Here is a 27046-nt window from a genome sequence, read left to right on the forward strand (position 1 = left end):
ATCTCTCCACATGCTGCTGTGGACCTTGATCCTCCCTACATCATCAGGAATCAATCCAAGGTAACAGCACACACACATTACATACACAGACATTTTTAACGCTGAGCTAATTCCATGGTTGTGAATCATCCGTGTTAAACAAAGAAGCCGCTGTATATCTTCCACTCAGTTTGGGAACTGTGTGCAACCGTACAGGCAGTGACACAAAGTGATGTCTGTAAAACAGTTTTTGCCTAAAGAGTCTTTAAACCATCTCTGAATACTTGTCGCCAGGAAACTTTAGAATATGTTTTTTACTGTATATATCGGCCAACAAGGTATTTTTCATCTGAAATATTCCAGCAGTTTTTCATAAACCACATGACACTAAAAATGCACTCTGTTTACACTATGTTGAGTGATAAAAAGTCATTTATATCCAACTCAGTTTTTCAGTTGAAAGCGTATTGAATCAAGCATTAGTAACTGGTAAGATAAGTAATAACTATATCACATTTCAGGTAATCTAAAAATGTACTTTTGAAAGCAACTCCACTTTCACACAAGGTACAATTGAATTAAACTCCTTTGTAATGTATATGGAATTGTTTTCACAAAAACATTTAGAAATGAAATGTAAATATCTTTAGTAAATGTTAACATTGCTGCGTAACAATCAGCCATAGACCTCTTTCATTCATCATGTCTCATACTGCTGCTGTTTTCATTTGTCAGGTTTTTGCCTATGATTACTGCTTCTGGTCCATGGATGAAACAGACAAGGAGAAATTTGCAGGTTAGTTACTTAAACAGATCCAGTTCACATTGTTAAAACGTTTAACTTTTCATCACTAAAATACTATTCAAACAGTTCAGTTTAAAATGACTACATAATCACAGTTATATAAAATTAAATACATTGTGTGTGTGTGTGTGTCTCTGCAGGTCAGGAGGTGGTTTTCCAGTGCCTTGGGGAAAGTCTTCTCCGCAACGCCTTCCAGGGCTACAATGCCTGTATCTTTGCCTATGGACAAACCGGTAATTTGCCATGACGCGCCTCACTATTCAGTGGGCAATATGATGTGAATATATTTTATATAACCGCTACAGAAGTAGGACACAAATTATGAACAATTCTCTTTCCCATTATTAGCACAGTGCCCTAAAGCTTTTTGTATAATAATTAAGAAAGGAGTGTCAGTGTGGATGTGTTGTGGCAGGAAGGTTGGACAGCCTCTCCTCTTTCCAGAATCAACAAAATACCAAGGCTCAAATGCAGTTTTCAACCCATAGCAGAACTCTAGAAGCACGATGGCACAGTGGTGCTAAAACTAATGACCGTAGAAACAGGGCTTATAATCTTCTTTTCCCCCTCAGTTTACACATAATGTCAGCACAACAAATCTTTTAATAAACAGTTAGAGATGTGTCAGGAAAAAAAAGGCAGAATTGTATTAGGTACACCAGTACGACCTAATCCAATACAAATTTTTTTTTTATTAGGAGAGGAGAAGAGGGGCTGCACTTATAGCCTATATTATTTTGCGCTACGGACGCCTCATATAGCTACAGGTCAATTAACACAGGGGCACTGTGATGCATGACAGCTGTCATTCAACAGCAGTTGACAGATTCCCTCAGATATTAATGATTATTTAGACAGGATTCATAAAAGATTGTCATAAATTTAAGTTATTTTAGCACTGAAAATGTTGTTCAATAAATGTTGTTCAATGCAAGTAAATTAGCACTGTTTGATAATATAACACTGTCGTGATGTAAGTTGATTCTAGAAAAAAGGAGAGTTAAGAAAGAATCATTTAAGAATAATTGACAGCTAGCTAGCCACACCCAGTGGATGTAAATGATCATGTAGTGGGTGATAGGGGTTACACATAAAATAATAGCTTGTTTCTCAAATCACAAAGGCGTAAATCCCAGGGAGGTAGGGGGGCCCCATGAAATATGATTTGCGCTCCCCCCGCCTAAGTTTTTCTTAGCTGGCAGGGTGACACATTTTTCTACATTTGGTGTCCCCTTCAGGAATTGCTCTTGTGAAAATGTCATGTAATTGTCCCCTCCACCGCTGATTTTGCCCCTGCATATATGAATTTTCAGATGAGTTTAAATAACTGGCTCATCACACCTCATATGTACTTATATCACCTTTAACTAAGGCCTCAATAATAAACAGAATTGAATTTACACAGGTCCAATGTTACCAAGATGAAATGAACTTTATAGACTTTGTAAAGATAGATAATATGGCAGAGCTGTTGTATTGAATTGCATTGGATTGCATAGTTGTACCATGCGAAGTGGCCACTTTGTGTATATGAGGTTCTCAAAAAGATGCTATTTTCACTTTTCAAATTACCTGCACCAGTTGATATTGTCTGTGTGTGATGTAACCAGGTTCAGGGAAGTCATATACCATGATGGGTTCAGGAGACCAGCCGGGTCTGATTCCTCGGCTGTGCAGCGCTTTGTTTGAACGAACCCAGACGGAAGGCCGGAAGGAGGAGAGCTTTACTGTTGAGGTGTCCTACATGGAGATCTACAACGAGAAGGTCCGAGATCTGCTCGATCCCAAAGGGTACGACCTTGTCTTAATCTTCTAACCCTTTTATGGGGATGCTTTTCTTTCCCTCTGTAGGCCACAGTGGCTGTGGTAATTAATTAAGACACCTTCACTGCTGCATTTGTGTTTGTCATCTGTCTAAGCCAAATTAAAAAAGCAATAGATATATAGAATAAACTTTTTGAAGCTTCTCTACAGTAAAATCCATCCTCTGAAGAGAGAAGATTGTCCTTTTTATAGTGAAGATGCACCATGAAGTGAAGAGTTACAGTTACTGTTGGTAAATGATGTGATATTTGTGCTAAAACACAACTTAACAATAGTATTGACCTTAGATATAACTAAATATTGTCTTTCTCGGGTAAGTTATTTTGCTTTTAATGTGATTAATCAGTATCTGAAGTGGTTATCTGTTTTTAAACTCGAGTTAGTTGGTATAACAGAGAAAGTGTCAGGTGGAGTCTGGTACCAGCAGCTGCTGTGGACAGCAGATTAAAAAGATCACTCTTGTGCCCTGCAGTTACTGATGGAGTCCAGTTCATGTCCAGCAGGTCAGCAGTAAATCAGGAGCACAGGCCTGTGTCTGCTGCCCCAGACAGCATAACCTTTGACCTTCACTCACCACGTGACCTTTTAACCTCAGTAAAACGGCCCAAAGGGCAGCAGACCATCTGACAGCCATATGGGCTTTTCTGTGGAGCAGAGAATGATGAAGTTCTTAGGCCTGGAGAAAGTTTGAATCAAGTGCTAATCAGGGAAAGCTGTGGTGGTGGCCAGAACCAGCTGAGCCTATATTGCAACACTTGGTGATATACCAGATGAATAGTAATTTACCAAGATTGACCATGTTGTTTGTCTGTGTTTGAAACCTGCCTTTATTTTCTGTCCAGGGGTAGACAAACTCTGAGGGTCAGGGAACATAAAGTTTTGGGTCCGTATGTGGATGGCCTGTCCCGACTAGCTGTTGCCAGCTACAAGGTAAAAATATTTTTCTTAAATAGTGAATTTTAGTGTTTGCCACGCTGTTATGTCAGGTTTAACCAATGGTACTCACTCTGACCAGTGTGTCAGTGTTCAGCAGACACGTGAGCAGAGCATCTTTCTTGCTTTCCCTCTCACTTTGATCTTTAACTTTGAGGATTTGTAACAGTGCGGCTCACATGTTCGCAGAAGTCTGCTAAGTCGTCCGCCTAATCACACTGGAAAGAGGCTATTTATATAACTGTCAGAATGAAATACTTTTTATAGTTTATATCTGGCTCTCAATTGGGCCAATTGAAGCTGTCGCTAAATATATAAACAAGCAGAGTCTCTCATAAAAGTTTTCTTCAGTCTTAAAAGTATATTCTGTAGTGAGAATGAAAACGATTTATTCATCATTCGTCATTTATTTATTGTTTGATTTCCGCTGTTCTGATAGGACATTGAGTCTCTGATGTCAGAGGGGAATAAGTCTCGGACTGTTGCTGCTACCAACATGAATGAGGAGAGCAGTCGATCACACGCCGTCTTCAACATCATCCTCACACACACACTGAAAGACTTACAGTCTGGGGTAAGATATAGTGCACACACAGGATGGGTAGGGCACAGTTTTAACAAACATATTTTGTTTTTTTATTGCTTTTAAGCAAAATTTTGAACTATACATGAGATCAGAATTGTTTTCCTTCTGATCTTTTTTATTATGTTTAATCATCATCAAATGCCTCACCCTCTGTTGTCCCAGAATCCATTTGCTTCATGTAACTGACATTTACAGATAGTGCTTTTCACACTGTGTTAAGCCCCTGGCTAAGGGAGGTGTTAGCCTCAGGCTAAGAAAGTGTTCGCACTGGCACATTACAAAGTGGGCTAACCCTGACTTTAGCCTTGGGCTAAGAATATGCAGTGTGAAAAGCCCTAATGTTAGTCTGGTGGTCATTTCTAATCTTAATGATTGGCCAATTTATTTTGATGTGATATTGTTTTTGGGTTGTATTATTGCCAGAATTCTACATATTATTGGTATATGATGTACTAGTGGTTTATCCGCTATTTCAACAAAATCCAAGAATAGACCTAAAAGACCTATTCTCCATCCTCACTGATCCACTCAGCTCTCCTGCTCCTTGCTCTGTTTCCAGACCAACTTGCCAACGAGGGCTGTTAATAATTCACAGGTGTGACTTTGAGTTTGTCAACTGATACAGGCTGCTCTGTTTTCATGACACACCCAGAGTCAGTTGGTCAGTCAGTCAGTGGTGTAGTCACTGTGTAGTCAGTGAATAACTTAGCCGACACATCCTGTGTCTGGATGAGTCACTTCTTTATTGTCTTTGTAACTTTATTTTATTGTCTCCTCACCTCATTCTAAATACATTGCACATCAGTTTGCATTGTCACAGGGAACTCCTCTTTGACCACTACAGCCACACTATACCAGATGTCAGCTCATTTTAATGCAATCTGAGTTGTATATTTTTACACAGTGCTGGTTGTTTTGTATTTAATATGATGCCTGTTTTTATGTTCCATTGTTGCTTTGTGGTAGTCAGCAGAAATAAGGACCTGTTTTCAAAGTGCAGAGGAGTCATAGGAAAATGACAAACTGCGCGGTGCACAGTGTGAAAAATGCTTTTAATGCTTTAAAAAGCTGATCCCAGAATGTTAAACAATGTTTCAGGGCAGTAAAACCTTAGCTACAGTATCATCTAATCAGTGTTTGATAAACAAATGCACATACTGTATATGCAAACAACCAGATATCTATGTAAACTTTGTGTTTTGCTATTTCCTTCTTCATGAAAGTGATTTAGAACAATGATTAGTCGAGTGTAAGAAAAAAAGTTGGCAACTAATTGATTTATCGTTTCAGTTATTTATAAAACAAAACTGACACACATTCTTTGTTCCCTGCTTCACACAAAGCAGGATTTGCTGCTTTTCTTTGTTTAAAATAAAACAGAAATAAGTAGTTTTGATTTTGACTTTTGTTCAGACAAACAAGTCATTTGAAGAACTATTTTTTGACTTATTACAGACTAATAGATCAGTCAGTTCATCAAAAAAAATTTGCTAATTCAATCATTAATTGATGTGATTATTAGTGGCAGCCTTACGATGATTGTACATTTAATCTAATAACTCAAATAACTCGATACAATATGAGTTTAGTCTTTGATTATATGCAGACCTTGTTTTGTTGAATATGTATAACGATATATAATATCAAACATAATCACCTTTTGTTAGTTTTAGTTGTTAGTTCCTAGTTTCACTGGCTAAGTGTCTTTTTGGTTGTACGTTGTAGTACATCTTATTGCCAGTAACTAACCCTAATCCCTATATTAGAAAAAGCCCACTCTTAGCATGAATACACAGTATTACACATCCATATAAATGAGAACTTTACAATTGTTCTCTCAAGAAATTAATTCAAGAGAAAAAAAATAGTGAGTTAAATAACTTTTCAGAGGAATACTGCTGTAGGTCGTAGCATTGGAGCTCATCTGTGCCCCCTAATGGCTCAGCCTGAGTTGTGGTTAGAAAAACAGTGATGAAGGGTCATGTAAAGAAAAAAGTTATCTATGACCCGTAGGTAAATTACACATGGCTGGATGAGTCATTCTGACGCTCGACAGCTCATCACAGGATTTTCTTTCACTTGCGTTCCCTGCTCACACTTGTAAACCAAATACTCCACTCAAAGTTCAGTCAGTTTGAACTTTGGGCTTATCTGCTGCCAACTCTCAGTTGTTGACTATTTTGTTCTCTGCTCAGCTAAATCCAGTCAAGCTTGGTAATTTAGCCAACTATACGGCAGATTTTGTTTTTTTTGTTTTTTTCCATGATGACATCTACTAGATTATTTACTGTTTGTAGCGCCTGTTGATGCCCTGACACTTGTTCTGTGCTGGTACCTTAAAGCTGCTGCCAAGTAGGCTGACGAGCAGTGTGTCCTGCCTGCTGATCTGGTTACTGATCGGGTATCATCTGTCCTGGTTACTGAATTCCTTATCAAGAAGGAAAAAATGCTACAGTGGCTGATATTTCCACCTTCTCATTATTAACTCAGCCAGCTAAATGTTAAGAACTGAATAGGACTAAAGAGAGTCTGCAGACTGTACACAGTTAATAAAAAATGCAGAGACTTAGACATTGAAAAAGAAAGTGGAGTGTGTTTACAGATGTTAATTTCCAAGTCTGACACAACCGGGTAACAGGATCTTCACTGTCTGTTAGAATTCAGTCATTGGCTGTTGGCAATCAAGACATTTAATTATTGAATTACGCTAAGCTGTAGCTTCCTACTGTATTTGCTAGTGTTCATAGTCACCAGCGTTGTCTCCCAACTGTGTGGCTCTCCAGTATGTCTTCACAATTTCAGGCCATTTTTGCTTAGTAATCTCTTGTTGTTTTAATAATTTGTCGTACTCTGGGGGATTTTAAGCAGAGCTTGTCTGAGGCAGATCTGTATCAGTTGGTCTCATGACCTACTCTGTTCAGGAATCAGGTTCTGGGTTTGCTTGTGGTTGCTAATGTGGTGTGATCAAAGTCTTTTCAAGAGGTATTAGATCAAACCTATCTCTTTGTCAGGACAAGGTTGCCTTTGTTTTCACAATACAACAGAAAGCTAATTTTACAGCAGCATAAACACTACTGTCCGTTCCATCACACAGAACTTTACCTGCAAAAAATGAGATTTTAAAACACGATATTAGCAGTCTGCGTACGCAACCAAATAAGGTGAATACGTTTCTTACAGTCTCTCAGCTAATTCTCCTGACTAAATTTAGTTAGTTTCAACCTTTTTTTTTTTAGTTTTGATTTTTTTGAGCATCAAAAGCTGCTAACTGTAGATAGGTGAAGCTTCAGACACCATAGGATTCTTATAGTAATCATTAAGTATCAGGAAAGGGTAGAAACTAAAGAAACTGCAGTATAACAGCCCACTGAGGCAATGCGATTGTGATTTTGGGCTATATAAATAACATTGATTTGATTTAACAGCTAGGGAGAGTGACGATAGATATTTTTCAAAAAGAGGTGTGAAAATCTGAAGAGGGTGATGAGAGGCATTTGTTGAAAAGATGTGTTTTCAGTCAGTTAAATCTTTACATTGCTGAAAGGTCAAAGGTCACACATTTGAACAAGATGGCTTGACAAGTTTGGAATAAAGACAAATTCATGGAGGTGGTGAGTGTCAAATTATACCTGTTTTCTGAACTGGTCCACTGTTGATACAGACGGATAAGTGCAGCAGCTGACGTTGAGCTGCTGATGTGCTACTTTCATTGTGCAGCAGGTGAGGTTAGGTGTAACATTCAGCCCTGTCAGCTACTGACCTGTCACACTTGGCCAGCAGTGGATCCTTCCCAGTAAAGATGGTGATGTGATATCCAGTTCTTCAACAGCCCAGCACAGGAACTGAAGGAACCTGTCGACATAAGGGTGAAAGATGAGAAACCAAAGTCGTACAGAGCATTTTCACATTAATCATGTGGTAGAATCACAAGAATAACGAATAGAGAAGTTCCTCTGAGTAAGAGTAGACCAAAGCATCTACAGTAGCTAAATAAACTCAACAGAAAATTCATGGGAGGGGAGGTTTCAAACTCGATGTTTATTTCTGGGTCGTCTGTTGCTGCAGTGCTTGCAAATCAGAGCAGGGCTCAGTTGAAAGCTGCTGGAAACCCAGCAGGAATTGCCTCGATGTTCTGCCTCCATGCTGATTAATGAGCCATCGGAGTTTTGTCAGACCTCATGAGGATGTATGTCGCTGCTTTCAGGAATGTTAGCAGATACAGATCTGCAGAAATGTCCTTGACTCCAGGTGCAGGCTGGACAATGCAGTCAAAGACTGTAAGAGGACGAACAAAAGCGGATTGCAGGTTACAAGGCCACTTTCGTAGCTACATGTCCATCAAGCTTACTGAAACTGAATGATGCATTTGGCCACAAGACAAATGGGCATTCCCTTTTGACAGTGGCATTTATGACTATGTTGCTATTACGTCTTTATTGCTGTGAAAACGATGCATGCCATATGTCATTAAGAGTCATTGTTGACAATATGACCTCATGTTTAATGCTGCCAGTAGTGGCAGGTGTAAAAGCAACATAGGTAAAAAGCTGTCTAGTTTGGACAAAATTGTTAACAAATCATCCACAAAGTGTTGCTACTGAACAGTTGTTAATGTCTGTCTCTCTTTCCCTGTAGACAAGTGGTGAGAAGGTGAGTCGGTTGAGTCTGGTAGACTTGGCTGGAAGTGAACGAGCAGCAAAAACTGGAGCAGCAGGAGAACGTCTCAAGGAGGGAAGCAACATCAACAAGTATGCACAAGCAGTTCAGCACAGATACACACGCAGTTCACACACACAAACCCATGATTGGGTCCAAATGCTAAACTGCCGTATAATCTTCTCACCCCATCAGTGTGACTTAATTTTGCAAGAATTCTTTCTAACCAGAGTGTTGTCATATCATTCTTGAGACTCACTTTTTGTCACTTGCACTTATAGCTGTTAATAGCATATACCCTGTTTTAGGTTTGATTTTTGTGAATTTGGTGCCACCCTACACACCTAAAGCTTAGTATAATACAATGAATGAATGAATTTGCTGGTAAAAGCTCTGAAAGACGCTTGATTTGAAGCATCCCAACACAAAGAGAGATGTACACAACAAAGGAACAGGGACATAGTGATACCAACCCTTCAGCAGATACATGAAGTAAAATAGAAGTCCGTTGACCCTGGTGTTTTTGTGTGTTTGCCAGGTCTCTCACTACTCTGGGCCTGGTGATCTCAGCACTAGCTGAACAGGGAACTGCCAAGAACAAAAACAAGTTTGTTCCTTACAGAGATTCTGTTCTGACATGGCTGCTGAAGGTACATACATACATATCCAGTGCTTGTTTTTTGTTTTGTTTAGTTTTTTATAAGAAGAGAACTTCTGTTTTGATCGTCTCTCATATTTTCTCTCTCTGTCTCTCTCCTTCTCTCTGAATTTCTTGCATCTTTCTCCAGGACTGTCTGGGTGGCAACAGTCGCACAGCAATGGTTGCTACTGTGAGTCCAGCAGCAGACAACTATGAAGAGACACTGTCAACACTACGATATGCAGACAGAGCAAAGAACATTGTGAACCATGCTGTTGTTAACGAAGACCCCAACGCTCGCATCATCAGGGAGCTCAGAGAGGAAGTAGAGAAACTTCGAGATCAACTGACTCAGGCAGAGGTGAGATATCTTCGAGATATTAGAAATTAGGATTTGGAAATTGCTGCTTTTCCTTAATCTCAGCTGCTGTTTTGTTTTTTGTTTTTTTTCCAGTCTTTGAAGGCTCCTGAGCTGAAAGACCGTCTGGAAGAGTCAGAAAAGTTGATTCAGGAGATGACCATCACCTGGGAGGAGAAGCTTCGCAAAACTGAGGAGGTTGCACAGGTAATACACACGAGAGTTGTGAAAGTTATTAAATTATATATGTATGCATCTATAATTATTAATCAAACTGGGCTTCTGTAACAAATCTCTCCGTGTTTGGTTTTGTTTTTTCTACATTTGGTAAAACTCCTCCTGATCATAAATTTTACATGTTGGATTATATTGTGTTAATCTGATTTCTGTCACGTGTTTGTAGGAGCGTCAGAAGCAGTTAGAGAGTCTGGGTATTTCTCTCCAGTCCTCAGGGATTAAAGTTGGGGATGATAAGAGTTTTCTTGTCAACCTTAACGCCGATCCTGCCCTCAATGAACTTCTGGTGTATTACCTGAAGGTACACACACACACACACACACACACACACACACACACACACACACACACACACACACACACACACACACACACACACACACACATACTGATCTACCTAATCTGAAAACACAAAAGCAAACACCGAAAAGTTGGTGTTTAATGGTCTAGATCAAAGATGAGGTCATATCAAGACAGTTGTGACCGGGGCAAATAAAGTTCTTCTTGGTTATGATTGCAATTATAACAGAAATGTATCCACTTTACACACTTGTAGGCTTTAGTCCACTCTCAGCTGACAACAACTCGTAATATCTTGAATGTTGTGTCTCAGGAACACACAAAGGTGGGCTCAGCTGACTCTCAGGACATCCAGCTGTGCGGGATGGGTATCCAGGCTGAGCACTGTGTCATCGATATTACGACAGAGGCTGCCGTCGTCCTCACCCCCCACCGCAACGCTCGGTAAGCACAACCACATCACAGACCAGAAGTCCAGACTGAGTAATGAGAACATGCAGAGCATAGGCAAGGCACCTACAGTGGTAGAGTTGTTTTACCACAGGAGATGTCGTTATATCAGTTTTAATATCACTGCTGTCTTTCTTGTTTTACAGGACATGTGTTAATGGCTCTCCAGTAACGAGTGGTCTGCAGCTTCACCATGGTGACCGAATCCTCTGGGGAAACAACCACTTCTTTAGGTAATTTTACACAAGCTCCTAACATTTGTATCTTGTTTGCTGTTTTGTACTGTTTTTTTCATACTTTTTCATATCATAAAATGTTGCACAATATTTCCATACATAATAATTGATTATGTAATTGTATATGAGTGTTGCACGCTTTTAGTAAATGTATATCTTTTTAGATTTTTTTATATACATTTTAGCAATTTGTTTTTGTTTTCATTGAAATGCATCCAATCTCAAATGTGATCTGTAATAGTTCCCAGAGGGAATTATTAAAATATTACCTGATCACTGATCATTTGTATCTAAGAAAACCAGTTGATACCAAAGATTTCATTAAAAACTGAACATCTTACCTGCAGGATCAACCTGCCTAAGAGGCGTTCTCGGGGAGCTGAGGATGAAGAGGGCGAGGGAGGAGTGATGAGGAACAGTGGCAGCAGTGAGCAGCTGGATGCAGATGGTGACACAGCCAGTGAAGTGTCCAGTGAGGTCAGCTTCTCCTATGAGTTTGCTCAGACAGAGGTCATGATGAAGGCCCTGGGCAATAATGGTAAGGAGGTGTTAATATCTATATTCTGCACAGACGGCACATTAAAAAGTTAGTTAAGTTCTCTGACTATGCTTTGTCCTATCAGACCCAATGCAAGCAGTCCTCCAGTCTCTGGAGAGGCAGCATGAAGAGGAGAAGCGCTCCGCTCTGGAACGACAGAGACAAATGTACGAGCAGGAACTCCAGCAGCTCCGCAAGAAGCTGAACCCAGACCGTCTGTCCACGGGCTCGACTGGAGGGCCGGCATCTGGCCAGCAGGGTTCGGGACAGCAGTCTCACTACCGCAGCCTGGAGAGACTCAGTATGGGAGGGATGAGTCATTCGACCAGTGCTCAGAGCAGACTGAGGCAGTGGAATGAGGAAAGGTGGGAGTGCCTGTGTGTACCAAGAATAGAAATGCACACTTAATTACTGAATTAGTTTTTAGTTTCATCTATTGTACGTCCATTTGAATATGAATGCAAGTTGAACACCTTTTCCTTATATATCCTCCTCTTCGTTCCTTCTTTGTTACCACCTCCCCCATCCCTCAGGGAGGCGGTGTTGGTGAGGAGTCTGCGGCGACTGAGGGAGCAGATAGTGAGGGCAAACCTCCTGGTGCAAGAAGCTTGTTTCATTGCAGAGGAGCTGGAGCGACACACAGAGTACAAAGTCACTTTGCAGATCCCATCAGACAACCTCAACGCAAACCGCAAGGTCTCTCAGACATACATTCACAAACCTAGACAGTCATGCACAGATGTGCCGTGTTCTGTTTTTAGCACAGCCAATTCTCTAAATATCCGTGTGTGTGTGTGTCTGTTTTTGTGTGTGTGTGTGTAGAGGGATGCTGTGCTCAGTGAACCAGCAATTCAGGTTCGACGTCGATGTCGAGGCAAGCAGATCTGGAGTCTTGAGAAGATGGAGAATCGTCTGGTCGACATGAGAGAGCTGTACCAGGAGTGGCAGGAATACCATGTCCATCACCAGGACAACCCAGTGAGTTAGCGTGACAAATTTGCATTCTAATAAGAAATGAGGACATACCCTGTGGTCAGTTATGGAATCATAAAAGATGAGCACTGTTGAGACCTACTTGCATCTCAGTGAAATAAAGTTGTATTCCATGTTCTCCTCCAGGTGATGCGCTCATATTTCCGCCGAGCAGACCCGTTCTTTGACGAGCAGGAAAACCACAGTCTGATTGGCGTCGCCAATGTCTTCCTTTCCTGTCTCTTCTACGACGTCAAGCTGCAGTATGCTGTTCCCATCATCAACCAAAAGGGAGAGGTGGGTAGTCACACATTTGTTGGTTAATGATTAATTCAATTCCTACATGTGTTTTTCAAAACTTTCATTAGAGTCTCTCAACATGGATTCTTCAGTGTAGTTTCTGCTGTATTTTTTTAATTTCAGCAGTTGCTTCCATTGAGACTTTACATTTTAGTAAAAAACTGTGTGGCACTCATTCAGAGTGACTCTCAAAGAGAATAGTTTTTATGCAATCCTGGATCATATTCACGTGATACACAAATGATAACCATATTGCAAGTGTGGTTGCAAAATACTCAAAGATGTAAAAAGGAAATTTCAGCTGGATGTTCAGACACATTTTCGAGGTATGGTTGGGGTTTTTAATGTTTTCACTCTCCCGCCTGTGTTTAGGTGACAGGGCGTCTTCATGTGGAGGTGGTGAGGGTTGGAGGGGGATTGGAGGACAACATGGCTGGAGGAGATGAATCAGACAACAACCAAGACAATGAAATCCAGGATCGTAAACTGGTCTGTATGGTAAGATGGACAAATCATCAGAGATAAGTACATTATCTCTGTTATTCAGACCTGGTTCTGTCAGTACTTTGAAATCACTTTAGGAGCTTAGTTTTATAGATAAAGAAGCCTTAAGTGTGTTTAGTCTACTTGAATTTCCAGTATAAAATCAGTTGCCTGTTTATTAGGAACACTAAATTAAAACTAGTGCAGTCTAATACAACAGTCTTGCAATAAATCCACATTCATGAAGGAAATCATAGTAATTAGTTGCGGCTGTTTTATTAGACTGACTGATCCTTGTCAACTCATGCAGAGTTCCATGCCAGGTTGGGCAGGGCTGGTTTGCCACTGGGATGGAAACAGAGGATCCACTTTGGCAACCGTTAACGGGGAGCAGCCAAAAGAAGAAGAGGTTGCATTTTGGAGAAGATGTGTTTTAATCTTGAAACAACTTTTGACCTGTGTGTCCTCTGCAGATTAAGATCCTGCAGGCTACTGGTCTTCCCCAGTACCTTTCCAACTTCGTCTTCTGTCAGTATGCATTCTGGGACCAGCCTGAGCCCATCATCGTGGCTCCTGAAGTAGACCCATCGTCCTCGTCACCCAGCACCAAGGACCCACACTGCATGGTGGTGTTTGACAGCTGCAAGGTGAAGCCTGGGAGGGGGAGGGGGACTACAATAAAGTCCAGATTTAATGTTTTAATGAACACTGTAGGGGGTAGGAAAGCAAAAATGTATATTCAGTTCTAAATTATTGGTTACAAGACTGGTCTTTCTTTGCCCCTGTAGGAGCTGGCAGTGTCAGTATCAGAGGATTTCATCGAATACCTGACTGAAGGGGCAGTTGCCATCGAGGTTTATGGACACAGACAGGCTGATACAGGAAGAAACCCCGCCCTGTGGGATCTCAGCATCATCCAGGCCAAGACACGCACATTACGAGACAGGTAGAGACAGACAGTCATCTCTGACTCCTAAACTTGTCTGAGCTTTCCAATAACTGATAGAAAAAACCCAGTGCACCAGTGTTGCCCAGGTGTGCCGCTAATGTGGTTTTATTGTAGGTGGAGTGAGGTAACACGTCGCCTGGAGCTGTGGATTCAAATCCTGGAGATAAATGAGAATGGAGACTTTGTCCCGGTGGAAGTGATTCCTGCTAGAGATGTCCGGACAGGGGGAATCTTCCAGCTTCGGCAGGTAGGAGTAAGCCCAAACACAACCACAGTCAACCTGGTGACAGCAGCAAACTTCAGCTTAAAAAGCCAGCTTTTGAATATTCTAATTATTTTCAAACTAATATCCTGTCTTCTAAACACATGTCTCTTGCTGCACCTCCTCATCTCCAGGGCCAGTCGAGAAGAATCCAGGTGGAAGTGCGGTCAGTTCAGGACTCGGGCACCATGCCTCTTATAGCAGAAATTCTGCTGGCAGTGTCAGTGGGTTGTGTGGAGATCAGAAACACCACAGGAAACCAGGAAGGAGATGAGATGGACAGTTATCAGGTAGACCAGTTTAATACTTCTCAGTCTATAATCAGTTAGCCTATTTCAATAAGCAGTAATTGACATTCCATCTTACGTTATTAACAGGGGAACTGAAGACTAGTAATTGACTGGTTTGTTGTATAGGAAAGAGACCTGGAACGTTTGCGGGGCCAGTGGTTAGCTGCTCTCACCAAGAGACAGGAATACCTCGACCAGCACCTGCAGAGCCTGGTCAGCAAAGCAGGTAATACACTATGCAAAATCTGAACACTGTTCCTATACCTCAGGGTTGTTGCTGTAGGGAAGTGTTTAATGTTTGAGTGTTGTTGTGTACACAGAAAAGACAGAGGATGACATGGAGAGGGAGGCCCAGCTGTTGGAGTGGCGTTTGACTCTGACAGAGGAGAGAAATGCTGTCATGGTGCCCTCTGCTGGCAGTGGCATTCCTGGAGCTCCTGCTGAATGGTATGACACATGGCAGGAAGTGTGCGTGATTGTCTCCAGTCTGATTTACTTAATATTTTTTGTGATTACCTCAACTTACCATTACAGACAAGTGTACATATGTTAATCAGTGTATATTGCATGTTTGTTGACAGGGTTCCTCTGCCAGGCATGGAGACACATATTCCTGTTGTCTTTCTGAACCTCAAACGTATGTCAGTTCATTGCTGAATGATTAATGCTTGCTAACGTTTTCCACTTGCGGTCTGATTTACGTTGTTTTCTTTTGGTTTTCTCAGCCGATGATCTCAGCTCTCAAGACCAGTTTGAGGTTCCTGAGGCTGGAGGTTGGGACGCCACCCTGAGCGGAGAGGATGAGGATGACTTCTTTGACCTACAGATCGTCAAACACCACGATGGAGAGGTGAGGGTGGCCCTGCAAGAGGTATATTTCTGAAGAGTCCATTCCAGGAACCGTTTTATTTATTGGTTCTGTTTGTCCAACTATGCAGGTGAAAGCAGAGGTATCATGGGACTCTACTGTCCATGAGTGTCCCCAGCTAAGTCGTGGGGGAGCGTGGCCGGAGCAGCGGGTATATCTGACGATTCGAGTTGTGGTTCAGCTCAGCCACCCCGCAGATATGCAGCTGGTCCTGAGAAAGAGGATCTGCGTCAATGTAAACCCAGGCCGCCAGGGTTTTGCCCACAACTTTCTCAAAAGGATGTCCACCCGCAGCACCATACCTGGCTGTGGGGTCACCTTCGAGGTGGTCTCCAACATCCCTGGGGTAAGACAAGAGGAAAATGTCAGAAATGTTGTGTTTTGTAGAAGAATACCTAAGCAGGGTAGTTTGTTAAACACATCGTTTATGTCCCATCAGGATGCCCCAGGTTCAGAGGACAGGGAGATGCTTGCCCGGCTCGCTGCCAACGCACCCAACAGCCAGTCAGCTGATGACGAGGCTGCAATTGAGAAATACCTCCGCAGTGTTCTCAGTCTGGAGAACATCCTGACTCTGGATAGACTCAGACAGGTAAAGATATGAACAGTTTTTGGGTCGATGGGAAGTTTTAACACACAAAGCATGACTTGTCAAAATATTAAACTTATCAAAGTTGTGATTTGTTTTCCTGTTTTTACTTAATACAACTTACATTTTTTGCTATCTAAAAATGAGAAATGTCCTGTGTGTTACAGGAAGTGGCAGTGAAGGAGCAACTGACAAGCAGAGGGAGGAGCAGTAGACGGAGCTTAAGTTCTCCTTCAGTCCACAGGGTAAAAAAAACAAATACAGTGCTATTTTACTGAACAGTATGCTACAATATAATATGATTTCTCTTCATATACTTTCTCTCTGTTCTTCCATCCTCAGCTGTCTGGAAGTAGACAAGACCTGTCCACAACTTGCCTGCTAGATGATAAGGTAACACACACCATTGCTTCCTACTTAACATGTTAACTTCAGCAACCGCTGGCCTAATGATGAGTTCAAATATGTTGTGATTCATTGTTGATCCAGTGAACCAACAAGACCTATGTATCTTCCATTTAGTGTTTAAGGTAGCAAATGTGAAAATTTGACACGAATGTCCTATCATCTTTCTGCTGTCTGTTTCTCAGGGTCGATGGGAGAGTCAGCAGGATATCTTCATGCCTTCTCAGTTTCACCGCACCCTCCCCCGGCCTGCCTCTTCCCCCTCCACCTACTCGACCTCCCCTTCTTCATCCCCGACTCCCTTTGGCATGACACCCCCCCGGGACCAGGAACCAGAGCAAGGTAAACCTCCTCCCTTTCCCCCCTCTGCCTTTTTCCTCCTCTCTTCTCTACCATAAATGCCTTGTCACTTTTCCTCCATACCTCTAACTCTCACTCTCCACCAGTTCTTTCATCCTCTTCTACTTCTTCTCATATGGGTTTATCCATTTCTACTTTATGCTGATCTCAGTAATACTTTGACAGACTCCTTGCTTTGCTTCACTTCTCTTTCCATCTCTTCTCCTTCTGTTTAATGTTGTCACTACACGATCTCATGTGGCATTGTTTATATTGGTCTCCACTCCATCTATTTCCTTCCCAGCAAAAGTGACGCATAATGTCTTTCTTCTTGACTGCTCTTTGTGGTGTCGCTCAAATCCATTTCTGTAACCTGCTTTTGTCTAACGAGTGTGAACTTCTCTCTCCTCATATTCACTCCTAAAGCTTTTCAGTGTCTAGTCAATCAGCCTGCTTGATCTAAATATTTCTGTCTCTAAGTTTCTTGCCCATGTCAGAATTCATGTTACTGTGATTAATTTGTTCACAAAATGAACAGAATTAATCGGTTTTCAAATCAATTTGTGTTTCACACTCCAGTGATTAGAATGTTTTTAAATCACATTGTGATGGCTAAATCAACCATCTGTGTGTCAGTGTGTCTAATGGCTGGCTGATGCCTTCTTCTGCCAGTCTATCACTGTTGGGGTTTTTGCCATTTCCGGGACTCGCTTTCAACTGTCTTAATCTTTTACACCTCCTCTACCTCCCACACCTGCTCATCTTTCCTTGCTTCCTTCTTCCCTTCTGCCTCCTACTCCTTCTGCCTCCTCCTCCTTCTCCTCCTCTCTTGCCTCTCCACCCCCTCCCCCAGGTCGTTCAGGACTTGCTGCCTCTTATCTTTCAGTTAAGGCGCTGGTTCCTCAGATGCCCAAACTGCTCAAGTCTCTGTTTCCAGCACGAGACGAGAAGAAGGAGCTGAGACCTTCGCCACACAACCAGCAGGTCAGCAGAGACAATGAAGTAGAGCGCAGTACAGCTCAGAAAACTAACACTGTGACTGTTGAGCAGGGTGGGATTTAGTCATCTAACAGTAGTAAATTATGCTAGACAGGTTCAACTAGTACATTAAGAGCTCTGTCGATGAGGCGAGTATTCTAGTTTCCTTGTCATGACCTTATTTGTCATTACTCAGCAGCATGTTCCTCGCATCGTGACATCAGGAGGGGACGAAAGCCGAGTCAAGACTGAGACGGTGAGATTGTGCCCCTGTCCACTTTCTCCTTAGAAGTCATTTTCTGTAAAGTGCATTAACATAATTATATACGTACAATATATAGGTTTTTGAGACCTTTTCATGTATTTATATCTAAGCCCAAAGGGTGACTGTGTTATTTGTGCAGTTGACCATTATGTGGCTGCAAATGTCAGAGGACAACATTAGCAGATGATGCAAATGGTCCTTCAATATGTCTTCATGCTGCATGTAACCAACCCTAGACTATCTAACAAATGATTGGTCCAATTGTAATATTTTTGGGGAAGTTGACTACTATTGCTGATTATTGTTTTGTTGTTTTACTTGTCTGCATGCTCTCGCCTGTTCCCACGTTCCTGTGGCAACCCTTGGCTTCCTGTAGACTGCTATTCTACGGCCCCCAACTAAAGACAAACGGGCAGAGTTCCCAGAAGTCCCTCCTCTTCCTGTGCATGACCCGCATGACACTACCCCCCTCAGCCCCCTCAGCCAGTCATCAAGCGGCTACTTCTCCACTAGTGTTTCTACAGTAACCTTGTCTGACGTCCTCCAAACCTCATCCTCGTCTTCCTCCCTCCTGGCCTCTGAGACTACGTTACCCACAAACACCCAGCAGCAGGGTGCTGACAGGAACGATGTTGTGACCTCTTCTTCTCAGTGTTGCACCAAGATGGCCGTTGTCATCTCTTCACCCGCTCCCCACAGCTCAGCCAATCACAACAACGTCACAACGGAAAACTCCTTCTCTGAACACAAGCTAGTCAACTCAGGAGAAGGCTTTGAGAGGCTGGAGATCTTAGTGGACGATGAAGAGCGAAGCCATGATGGCGTACTGCCTGATTGGCTGACAGAAGGCGCATATGTTACAGTAGGAAGCAATAAGGCCGGGACAGTGCGCTACGTGGGAACAACGCAGTTTGCTGAGGGTGTGTGGGTGGGGGTGGAGCTGGACACCCCTGTAGGTAGGTGCACAGTAAAAAGGGTCAGTTCACCCAAATGACACAAATACATGAGAAACCACTTCAAGCATCAGAGTAAAAAACAGTTGATTTAAACAATAACCATAACATACTGCATATACAGTGTGGTGTAGTACTTTTTAATAGTCTAATTTCTGAATGCTGAATTTCACTAAAGCCGTAATAGACCACATTCAAAAGGCGGCCATTTTACTCTGACATACTGCAGGCGGGAAAGTCAAATGTACTGCTATGCTCCAGGTTGCAAGTCATATAAACATACCTAACCTGATAAATTGTTATGATTTCAAAGCTTCCCATGTGATTAGCCACTGAAAAACAACTGCTAACGTTGGCAGTCAACCACCTTGTAGCTAACATTATTACCATTTGATAACGATGCACAATACAATAGAAAAGGCGTAAATTAAATCTCAAATGTTAACGCATATCTTGGACCCGTTCGAGCCTGGAAGTAAAACACACTGGATGTAACAAACCGAATGCTAACATTAGCTAATGGGTTATGAAATATGTTGTTTTACTTGAAAGTAAGGCCCAATTTCCCTCCAGTCGCCGGTCACCAAGGAAGCAATAAAATGATAATGATGTGTCAGATTCCCTACAGCTGCATCCAAATATCTGGACTTCACCGGTCTGGTGTGAGTGCTGAGGGCTGTCCAAACCCACAATTCAACCTGGAACACGTCATTTGAGCTTTGCACTGCGAGCGTGACATTAGAGGAAAAATTGCTGTCCTGTGAATATGGTCAATTGACTCCCCTGTAAATACGCTGCCTTTATTGTTGAATCTGACCAATATAGTGCTGAATGACTTCTGATTGGTGTTGACGACCTTATTTATTTTCTCCTCCAGGTAAAAATGACGGTTCAGTCGGAGGTCATCGGTACTTCCACTGTAAACCAGGTTACGGGGTGCTGGTTCGCCCAGACCGGCTGTCCTACCGTGATCGAACCAGTCGGCGCACGGGAGAGTTCTCAGCTCCCGCACATGTCCCTGTCCTGCGAGGAGAAGCCATTGTTGCCCGCCGGGGGGAGAACCGCAAATCCTGGAGCAGTTGAGACAGGGAAACCAGGAGCTGGATGGGAGAGATGAACTCCCCACAGAACAACTCCACCTCTTCCTCTTCTTCTCCTCCCAGCTATGCAACAGGCTCTCACATCAGAACTGACATACTGCCTACTATAGTCTGAAAATACATTCACTACATCCATTCACAGGGAATGGTTAAAATAGATAAAGACAATGAAGAGAAGAGAAGTTGTTGAAAGACTATGCAGAGTATATAGAAGTCCATGGAAGGACTATTTATCATGTGGGAAAATGATGCTGAATGAGTGGCGGTCAGTGGGAAGACTGCTGAGGATGAATAGAAGTCAGTGCAGACTTAGTCGTGTTTGGAGTGTCGGAGCTCTGAGGGGGTCTGGATCGGAAGCTGCAGACTGGATGATTTGCTAGAGACGCTTTCTGAACTGATATACAGGGATGCAAACTAGTCACTATATAGGCAGGAATCACTTATATAGAAAATATTTAAAACTTCATTTTAGAGTGCAGAAAAAAAGAATGAGGAAAAAATGAAAAGCTTTCATCTTATCCAGTTTATTGATTTGCCACCTTTTTTTCTTTTTTGGCATTCATAATAATTAGTTATTCTTAGTATCATAGCTTGAAATATCAAAATATACTGTATGGGCATTTCTTACTCTGTTTATGTCTCACTTTGTGCTCTCGTGAATAAGGAAAAAGAAAGGTCATATTAGATTTTTTATTTTTCATTTGGGGTTATCGAGACATAAGGCTATGCCAGGCGTGCAGTGATTTTCACCTGTGATGTGTTTGCATCCCTGGATATGATGTTGTCTACCAGACAGTCCTGAGACTCCCAGAATCCCGTGCTCTGGCTGCAACTCCCTGAACTCTCTGTCTGCAGACACTTTGACTCATTGTTTGAGACACGTCTCCTCGTCCTGGACTCCTTCTCTTTTCTTTTGAACATAGATCCTCCCAGAATGTGCCTTCACCATGGCTTGGTTTGCATTTGTTTGTCTGTATATTTAATTTCTGTCGGCTGTGTTTGCGTTGAAGAGAATGCCTTGAGTTAAGTGTGAGGTGATCTCAGGGACTGCAGAAGGAAAAAGACAAGGAGGGGTGTATGTGTTTTGTGTGCGTGTGTGTTTGTAAATGTTGTACAGTGTTGTCATGTGTGCACAGATGAGCTCATGTTGTCATTTTGATGTTGAAGATTATATGTGTAAAGCAGGAAAAGTCGTGTCCTTGTTGGACAAAGCCACTACGGGAGCAAGTTGTGTGTACTGGGAGGCTTTAAAAGTCGATTTTGCACTGGAGACGTTAGATAAAAAGCATCAGTATGTGAGCAGAACGTGTCTGTGGTCATGGCACAGTGAGAGGTAGACGAGCGTGAACAGATTCCTCGAACCAACTAGTCATGTGGAAAGTTCTTGATGACCTTAAACCAGAGTGTATTCTCCATTTTGAGTGGGCCGTCTGGATTTCTGTTCTGTTTATCCTCTGTGGCTGACAGCTGGCAGCCACTAGGGGGTGCTGTGTAGAGTAGTACTTTGGTGTTGTGCTGGTGGGAAATTTGCATGTGTATGTGTTGATGAAAAGAAAGTGAGATGGACACGCAGATATTCTGTTTGGTGTTTTACGCTTGAGAAGGAAATCGATTTGCCTCTCTGCATTTGATCAGTTGTAAAAGAGTTTTTATCGTTTCTTCTGTACGACGGACACATCTGGGAGAACGAGCTGTACGTTTTGGGAAAGTAGTTCTGACTGATGGAACATTACTGGCATGTCTCATACAAGATGATGTGGCAGACTTTGGGATTTTTTAAATTAGTTTTTATTGAACATCACATTCCAGAGGGACTGAACACTCTACAGTGACCTTTCTCTATGTGTACGAATTAATGGGAAAGCATTGTCAGTACACCACCGCACTGTTGTGAATGTGGACAGGACACGTGTGTTCTCAGTGGTTTTCCTTAAGCTAAAGGGGCACTCCACCAATTTTAAACATGAAATTCAGTTTACTAGACATAAGGAGTACTACTCAGCATGTGAAAACGGTTATATAATGTTGTCTGTAACTCTGGAGGGAGCTCCTGGAAATGAACCCTGATGATGTCCCCAGTGGGGCTTTTCCACTGGCACTTTTGGCTGTGCCAATGTACTTCTCCATTACCACTGTAAGATGGGCCCACCCTGCCTTAGAGCAGGCTGTGGTGACATTTTTTGTGACAGCAGCCAAACCGTGACAAGGTGAAAAACAATAACAACCTAAGCTGTCCAGCAAAGACTTTGTAGGAAATTAATTGGGTTTATTACCAATTTAGCGGAGCAGCTATTCTTTGATAATGCTGCTGGGAGAAGGAGTATTTACAGCCGCTCCTTTGACGATTACTTAAGACAAGAGCTTCATCAGTTAAAGATACACCTTTAGGCATGTAACCCTGTGTAATTGGAATGCAAATCCTGCCGCGATGGGCTAATGTGCCAAGTCAAATAGAGTCGAGTCAAGCCAGCACATTTGTATGGAAAAGCCCCACAGGGTTACTACATGGAGACTACAAAAAATAGGACAGGAAGCCTGTGTTACAAACTGGCCATGGAGATAATCTAACACAAGAAATTAGAGTTGAATTGTGGGAGATGAAGGCTTTAGTGTTTTTAGAGCTTGACCCATATTCATACACACTAAAATCAGGATATCTCAGGCTCTGCTGCTTTAACTTGGTTTTAACTTGGTCTCTCACATCATCACTTAATTCAGTATACTTAATCACGGGAGTGCCCCATCAATTCATAAATAAACTAGACTGAGGTCAGTATAAAGTGTTTGAGTTGTCCTGAGTTGGAGTGATGTTGTCTCACCAAGTGAGCAAGAGTCATGTGCTGATGGAGCATGATGGAAAAGTATCATGTCTGTTTTACAAACAGCTAGGCTATTTGTCATATCCTGATGATGATGACAATGATGATGTTATTGTTCACTGAGGCAGGTTCTGCAGCCTGTAAGCTGTTTCTATGGTGACATTCAGTTTATCCATGTATACTGAGGAATCTGTACAGATTTCTGATGAGATGATTTGACCATGCATGCTTATGAATACATTATTTGGAATACCGTGTGTATGTAAACGCACTCGGTATCTCCAAACACTATTATCTTTCTGATACAATATGTTTCTCCATTCATTTTATCATGCGTCTTCTTAATTTTAGAGGCGTGACTTTACTATTTATATTTAAATGCTTGTACACATGCATTTATCGCATGAAAATCGATAGCGCCTTTTTATTTGAATAAATATTGCACAAATGATTCCATGAAAATTGCTGCTATTAGCATTGTAAATTTACCTGTAAATGGATCAGTTGATTTATCTAACACACTCTATCTCTAACTGTAGATTGGAATTGAATAGTTTGTTTTTTAATCCCAGACAGAGAAAGTCAGCGCGTTGGTTCGGTGGCCAATATATTTTTAATATGAAGCAGTACAATTCCTAAAAATAAGGCACTTTGTCATGTGAGCCTTGAAGAAGAAGAAGTGGGAGTGACAGTTGGAATATTTTCTGGATGAGAAATCGTTCCATCTTTTTTTTTTAAAGCGGAGGAGGAAACCATAATGTTGGAGCTGAAGGCAATTTATCACCACAGTGGAGTTATTATCTGTGTATTTATTATCTGGCCTTAAAGCCATTTGATTGGTTATATAGGTGGCTTATATAGGTGGCTGTCTGCTTTGTTATTGGTTGGCAAGTTGTGAAGTGGCTCGTAGGTTGGACTCTTGGTTGTTTTAATATTGTGGTTCATAACAGTTATGTGGTAATGAAGGAAGGTTTTCTCGTGTGTGTGTGTGTGTGTGTGTGTATATGAATGTTGGGTGGGTGTGGCTTTGACTAAGTCGTGTCAAGAGTTCTTTCCAAGATGGGAAATGAGCACCAGCTGCCACTTTACTTATTGTACTTTGGACTTGAGCTGAGAGCGACAAACATTAACCCTCCTGCTCTCACGATACATTTCAATTCAGTCTGTGCGGCTGCTGTTCTTGCCCGTCCTGGTCTGTGCTCGGGGCACCGTTAAAGGGGTTTGAGATCACTTCAGGCTTCTGGATGTCCTTTTATGTTATTGTGCCTCAGAAATCACATGACCATATATCTTCCACACACGCTTCAGTTCATTTGCACAGAAGTCTCCAGAGGGAATCGAAGAGTTCATGTCTGGAACACTTGTATATGTAGGAAGACAGAAAATACTTTTTTTTTTATATTCAGTGCTCTCAAGTTTGCAGTTGTTCTTCAAATTGTACTGAAATTGTCTTAATTTTCTGCTTTCAAGTCAGTATTTAAGAGGTTTTTGGAGCAATATTTTTCAGCTATATTCCTTCACTCACTGCTCAACTACATTTCAAGTAAAAAGAAGAAAATTACTTAAATTGGGAGCTCTTATTTTACATGACAGCAGAGCTACGCCTCAAACATTGTGGTAATAAGTGACTTTGTCTTTTCTTCCAGCTCACATCCTCCCCATTAAGCATTAGTTTAACAGACGTGGTGTGACGCTGACATTACATAGAAAAATAGAGCTCACGGCTTGCTTCATGCACATGATCCAACATTTCACTAAGGAACTAAGGAACTGTAAAAAGAGGAAAGTAGCATTAGTAATAAGTGTTTTGCTCAGAATGGATTTAATGTTTTATTTCTCTGCCAGCAGTGTTATTTATGTGACTGTATCAACCACAAGAACCACATTCTGTTCAATTCTTATTGATGTGATTTGTGTCCAATCTTCAGACGGCATATTGATCCGTACGAGTCTTCAGCCCCTCAGAATGTTTCTTATTTTTACCGTTTAATTTTCTTAAGTGCTTTTGTTTGGCTCAGAATTAGTCCCATATCTTTGTTGCATTTCCTGTAGCTCCATGCTAACTATGGGATCACTGGTCCGGAGCATCATGTCTCCCCTGCCGTAACGTGGCCTTCAATCTGGAGCCAGACTGGTTTTAGCAGGAACAATCCCAGCTCTCTAACTAAACATGCTGTACTATATAAACCCTCAGTGTGCTATTGAAGAGAGTCATTCCAAAACCATAGGAGTACCCTGGTTTACGATTTAAAAAAAAGTTCGTCTTCTAACAACATCGAGTGGTCACAGACATCAGAGGGATTTTTAGATAAAGATTGAACCTGTATGAAGGCTGTTGTGTCGCCCCCTGGTGGCTGTTGTCACACCTCAGTCAGAAAAGCTGACTTCCACACAGGGAATTTTATACACAACCAGAAAAAAAAGATGAATAAATCAGTGAATTTACACCGCACCACTGCCCTACAGCAGCATGCCTGACAGCTTCTGCCTACCTGGGATTATCGCTACCAGGCAGAGATCTGAGGTTGTGTTCTGTTTAAAAAAAAAAAAAAAAAGTCAGAAAAGTAATGAGCTTGATTTGTTTGTATTTTCCAGGCGCTAAAACACAAGTTTTCACCTTTTTTACTACCTCTGTCTCGCCTGTCCAGAGTGTTCTGCCAACTTCTTCCCTGAGGCCTTGTGTACCTGCTTCATGAGTGAGCTGGCTGTACCCGGTTCACTTTCTGCTTGTTCTCAAACGTTGGATAAACCACACAAACAAGCAATACTTGGCTGTCAGGTGATGCAACAAAGCTGCATTGCAATTTTTTTGCAAAAAAAAAAAAAGGTCTGTTTTTCCAGGAAGACTCTGATACAACTTCTCCTCTTGGTGCATTTTAAAGGCAGTTGGTATCAATACAATGTTGCATTAACATTTCCAAGGTACCAGCAGCCATGTTTAACTGAGCTGTGTAATAATAGAAGGCTACTAGGAGCTTCAGGAGAGGGCTTGGTGCTTGCTAAGTCAGGGAGTTTTAGTAAAACCTCGTTACTCCTGCAAAAAAAAGCCCCTCCAGTCCCTGTAAGCTTTCACACATTTAGCTGAAGAAAACTTTAATAATCCAACGTGGGTTTAATGCAGCCTCGGCCCAGTCAACAGTATTACTATATCATCCTGACTAATCATTATCAGTTCCGTTTGTTGCTACTGTTGATTCTGTGGAGCGGGTTGGTCTTGATGTCTCATTTGTATGTGTGAGTGCACCGTTGGAGTGGTTGTTCTATGTATGTATGTATGTGTATATATGCGCATATTAAGACTTATAAAAAGAAAGATCTGAGCACAAGTTTGGGTTTTGATTAATTTAATTGTTTTATGTAATTCTATGCTGCAATCCAAAGAATAAACATGTATTATAATACATTTATAATTTTCATTTTTTATCATCTGAACAGTAATCTGGTAAGGAAAAATAAAAAGAGGAAGATTGACAGTATCTGTTCTTTATTTGTACATTAGTTATAGTCTGATCTAATGTTTAAAGAAGTGGACACTGACGCAGCACATGGTGCAACGATCGCAGGACCAAAAACTGGGAACTGATGAGAGCTGCTACTGTATTTGCCATTTGGTACTGTATTATACCTTTTAAACACATTTCTCTATGAACTAGTCATTCCCAACTCAAGGTCCACCTACTAACTTTTTCTAGAACATCTAAGGATTATTTTCTTTGTCGAGTATTTACTTGATTGATCGATTAGTTGTTTGGTCGATAAACAGTCAGAAAAATTTGAAAAATGTTGATCAGCTTCCCAAAGCTCAAGATGACGTCCACAACCCAAAGGGCACTCAGTCGACCCTCAGTAAACAGTGTATACACATATCAATATATGTATAACTTACTTCTGCTTGTACTTTTGATACTTAAGTACTTTCATTGCCAGAAAAT

General features: G+C 41.6%; 1 protein-coding gene across 4 annotated transcripts in view; it reads left to right on the forward strand.

Annotated features, from left to right (window-relative positions):
* Positions 1–26585, forward strand: part of kif13ba (kinesin family member 13Ba) — a 49034-nt gene extending 22449 nt beyond the window's left edge. For 2 of the 4 annotated variants that reach the window (XM_073464941.1, XM_073464940.1), the window contains exons 4-39: positions 48–60; positions 715–775; positions 925–1017; positions 2395–2575; positions 3451–3538; positions 3981–4115; positions 8763–8875; positions 9322–9433; positions 9572–9784; positions 9878–9988; positions 10185–10319; positions 10632–10762; positions 10915–11001; positions 11352–11542; positions 11628–11907; positions 12076–12238; positions 12365–12520; positions 12662–12811; positions 13187–13312; positions 13771–13944; positions 14086–14243; positions 14361–14493; positions 14643–14798; positions 14925–15024; positions 15119–15245; positions 15380–15435; positions 15524–15648; positions 15737–16012; positions 16106–16258; positions 16423–16500; positions 16598–16648; positions 16846–17002; positions 17853–17983; positions 18174–18233; positions 18619–19198; positions 20073–26585. In XM_073464941.1, coding sequence (XP_073321042.1) covers positions 48–60; positions 715–775; positions 925–1017; positions 2395–2575; positions 3451–3538; positions 3981–4115; positions 8763–8875; positions 9322–9433; positions 9572–9784; positions 9878–9988; positions 10185–10319; positions 10632–10762; positions 10915–11001; positions 11352–11542; positions 11628–11907; positions 12076–12238; positions 12365–12520; positions 12662–12811; positions 13187–13312; positions 13771–13944; positions 14086–14243; positions 14361–14493; positions 14643–14798; positions 14925–15024; positions 15119–15245; positions 15380–15435; positions 15524–15648; positions 15737–16012; positions 16106–16258; positions 16423–16500; positions 16598–16648; positions 16846–17002; positions 17853–17983; positions 18174–18233; positions 18619–19198; positions 20073–20278 — 5260 coding nt within the window. In that variant the 3' untranslated portion in view covers positions 20279–26585. The remainder of the gene's footprint in view (positions 1–47; positions 61–714; positions 776–924; positions 1018–2394; positions 2576–3450; positions 3539–3980; positions 4116–8762; positions 8876–9321; positions 9434–9571; positions 9785–9877; positions 9989–10184; positions 10320–10631; positions 10763–10914; positions 11002–11351; positions 11543–11627; positions 11908–12075; positions 12239–12364; positions 12521–12661; positions 12812–13186; positions 13313–13770; positions 13945–14085; positions 14244–14360; positions 14494–14642; positions 14799–14924; positions 15025–15118; positions 15246–15379; positions 15436–15523; positions 15649–15736; positions 16013–16105; positions 16259–16422; positions 16501–16597; positions 16649–16845; positions 17003–17852; positions 17984–18173; positions 18234–18618; positions 19199–20072) is intronic. The other 2 variants (XM_073464942.1, XM_073464943.1) reach the window with 2 other exon arrangements.
* The last annotated feature ends 461 nt before the right edge of the window (positions 26586–27046 follow it).

The sequence above is a fragment of the Pagrus major genome, chromosome 4, assembly GCF_040436345.1.
Source record: "Pagrus major chromosome 4, Pma_NU_1.0".
Classification (NCBI taxonomy): domain Eukaryota; kingdom Metazoa; phylum Chordata; class Actinopteri; order Spariformes; family Sparidae; genus Pagrus; species Pagrus major.